We start from the raw sequence: 3,555 nt of genomic DNA on the forward strand, positions 1-3,555 counted from the left end.
CATTTTTTGTAATAAAAGTTGTGCCTTTAACCGAATCTGTATCAACATGTTGCTATACTTGACAGACATGTTATATATTATCGTTTCATAAAAAAAAATATTCAAGGAAATAATTCCGCCGAAACGTGTTTGATGATGCTGATAAGTAGAAGTAAAGAAAAAATGTTTTAGTTACACAGGATTGAACAAAAAACCCCACACAAAACAAGGAGCCTGAAAACTCTATCTGCAGTTGAAAGGCCTATAGCTTTTCACTGTTTTTAAAATCGTTTTGCTGTTTGAACTCCGATAGCAGTATTAGCAAACAATATTTGACTTTTCATAAACATTTTAATGTAGTTTCAATGTAAATGGTTATGCAATCTGTTGAAATGGAGCAAATGAAGTTGAACCACTCCAAAATCCAAATCAAGTATATGTTTTCCCTGCACTATTTGGGAGCAGCAGCAGACTGCTCAACACAGTTTTCCACGAGGCCTCCCGTAATGAAAGGAAAGGCTTATATCTCTTAATACACAATGTAATCATCTGTAAACATTCAAAATGAAGGATTTAAAACAACAAAATGGAGCTGACCAGGGTCCTGAACAATTTAACCCCTTTTAATCACAGATTGTGATTGAATATGTTGGCCCAATTGCAGCTATGCAATCATGAGAAATACCAAAACTGTACGGAACATGAGAATAAACCGACAACATTTTACAATGTATCGCCTATCCGTCACTGTAGTTCAAACATTAGGAGTCAAGCAAATCTACAGCGAGTAACCCACACAGCTCCATATCAGCACACTGGGCAAACATCGTTACACCTGTAGACATTACAAATACACTATTGCAAAAGACAGGGAAGTTACTAACTTCCCTTAAGGGAAGACTGAGTCTGTTAAACAGTTTCATGTGCTTGAAATTTTGTACATGTTTTAATAAACTTCACTGCAATTGTGCTGCTTAAAATGCCTTTGTACCAAACTTATAACATATCTGGGTATCAATCGGTATCAATGAGCATCATAGTAGGCCTATTAAACATCTAAACTGCTCGAGATTAATTCACCTTAAATGTTGACATGGTCTGTAATGACATATATCATTAGAATTATATGTAATTAAGCGAGTATAATGTTTCTTTAAAAAAAAGAAACATTATACTCTTGAATAGGAAAGATGCATAGTCAAAACAACAACAAAACAGTTTAAATGAAAAGTAGAGATAACAACAATCTCCCATAACCTGCAGCGTGAGCATCTGCAGAAACACGAGTTTTCCAGAAAATAAAAACACAGATTCCACAGATTTTGAAATAAGCGTAAGAAATTAGTCAGATTGTACAACACGTGTTTTCTAAATATAACTTTAATTTTACTCAGTTGAAAGCGTTTTTTTTTTTTAAAGTATCACAGGTGAGTTTCATGTTGAAAGAAATTGTTTCCAAATGAAGAATTTGGGGTTTAAGCCCCAAACTGTAATTGGTTGTCCTCGATAAATGCGATGGATCTCTACATTCTCCTCACCTATCCCCCAAAACAGGAGCTATAAGTTACTCCAACATTCATCTTTATATAAAGATCTCTCAAGTGGATTTGTTTTCAGTCATTTTCAAAACGTGATGATTGAGAACTCACATTCATTCAAAAGTGATTACGTGCACGTGTCATGTCCACTTCAGTCGCGTGGTTTGAACACTTATCCAATCTCCTTATGATGCCACATCATTTGTTCGTCATTAAAGTTAAAGCCAATTCTGAAAAACAGAGGAGAGAAAGAGAGAGTTTCTGTTATTTTCTCACACAATATTTGTTATTCACACACAACATTGGAAAAACAAAAAAAACTCATATGCTTAAAAACGTTGCGTAAGACACGCATTACACATAAATACTGACATTTGAAATCTAACAGTGTTCACAGACCAACTCTCACCTGACCCTCCGGCAGGGACACAACCTCCGCCACACCTCCTTCCACACGGCCTCTCGCAGCGCCGGGCTCCCCCAGATGTACACAGCCGGGGTCACCAGTGCGTTCAGCCGGGCCAGGATAGCAAACAGGTTAGTGGCCTCATTTCTAAACCTCATACCTTTCCTGGTCAACTGTCTCACAATTATATTGACAAAGGATGGACACCACAGAGCCAAGAAGCAAATAACCACAAACACAATGATGCGTAGCGACTCCCTTTTGCTGTCTCTCTCCGCACTGGGCACCTCTCTCGCCAACTGGTGTCTGGCTATGATGTACAATTTAATAGTCATCAACACTTTAATGAAAACTATAATCTGAAGAGTCATTACACCAAACGCGTTTATTTTGGCCGCCTCTGATATAGGCACCATGTTCTGCACGGTGAGGATGGAGTATGTGTAAATCCAACAAAACGCACAAATTCCAAACACAAAAGACCTCGTTATGAAACGGTTGTAAAAGAAAGGATGGCACACAGCGAAATAGCGGTCAAACTGAGCAAAGAGGAAGGTTAACACATTGACACCGAGAAATGAGGGCAAAATGTAGTACGTCCCGTTCCTCGAGGGATAGCCCTCCTGGACGTCGAAGAGGCCGAGGTAGTAAACCGAGAAGCCGGTCAGAGTGTCACTGATGCTCGTGTTCAGCATGAATATGAAGCGGTTCTGGCGCCGCAGAGACCGGGTGGAGGATATCCCGAACACCACCGAGCCGGCCACCAGCACGGCGCTTGTGGCGAACAGAATATGGAAGATGAAGATGAGGAAGTCCTCCGGAGTGTCGAAATCCACCGACAGAGGGATGGTGGCGTTAAGGGGCATCCTGGCACCTCGCCAGAAGACCAGTGTTCCTTTGTATTTATAGATGATTGATTTTCAAATAACAAACATTACACTCTCTAAAGGGCATATGTGACATGTTAACACTTCAGACACATGTCAGACGTAAAGAATAAACGAGGCCTGATCAGAGGAGCCTCAGGAGGGTTTGTTTATGGTAAACACAAAATGATCAGCAGTCTCTTGTTTTGCTTCATTTGGTTTCTGAAGTCTTCGTGTTTAAGGATCTACTTTTATCATTTTTGTTTGATTAACTCTCCCAAATTCTATACCTCTTCAGAGTTTTTTCTTAGATGGTTTCTGAATCAAGCTTGGTCTTCAAGAAACAAAATGTGCTGTACTTGCCATGCGTGAGAGCAGCTCACAAATGGAACAGTCTGTACTATATAACTGTAAATATATACAGTCTGTCAGGGGCGGAATGGGGGGGGGAAAGTGGCCCGGGGATTAATTGACAGACAGGCCCACTTAATGCGCGGCATGTATCGGCCGGCCGGCGACGAAAGTATGTTACTTAACAAAAAACCCTATGCCGTTAATGTTATTTTGGACAATTATTCATATAGTAATCACATTGAGCCCTTGAGTTGCCTAGATCAAAAATAGTTACGGCATATATTTAGTGATTTTAATGTTAACAGATCATTGATGCAATAACATTTTGACCCAATTTGCCTGACTTGACACACGGAATAAAACATGGGCGACATACGAAGCATCCTCAATGTGGGTGAGACAATTTAACAGG

General features: G+C 39.8%; 1 protein-coding gene across 1 annotated transcript; it reads right to left on the reverse strand.

Annotated features, from left to right (window-relative positions):
• Positions 1-1,922: 1,922 nt before the first annotated feature.
• LOC117452590 (sphingosine 1-phosphate receptor 3-like) lies at positions 1,923-2,789 on the reverse strand. Its single transcript, XM_034091300.1, has one exon. The coding sequence runs from the start codon at positions 2,787-2,789 to the stop codon at positions 1,923-1,925; it is 867 nt and encodes a 288-aa protein (XP_033947191.1).
• Between the last annotated feature and the right edge of the window lie 766 nt (positions 2,790-3,555).

The sequence above is a fragment of the Pseudochaenichthys georgianus genome, chromosome 9 (genome assembly GCF_902827115.2).
Source record: "Pseudochaenichthys georgianus chromosome 9, fPseGeo1.2, whole genome shotgun sequence".
Lineage (NCBI taxonomy): Eukaryota > Metazoa > Chordata > Actinopteri > Perciformes > Channichthyidae > Pseudochaenichthys > Pseudochaenichthys georgianus.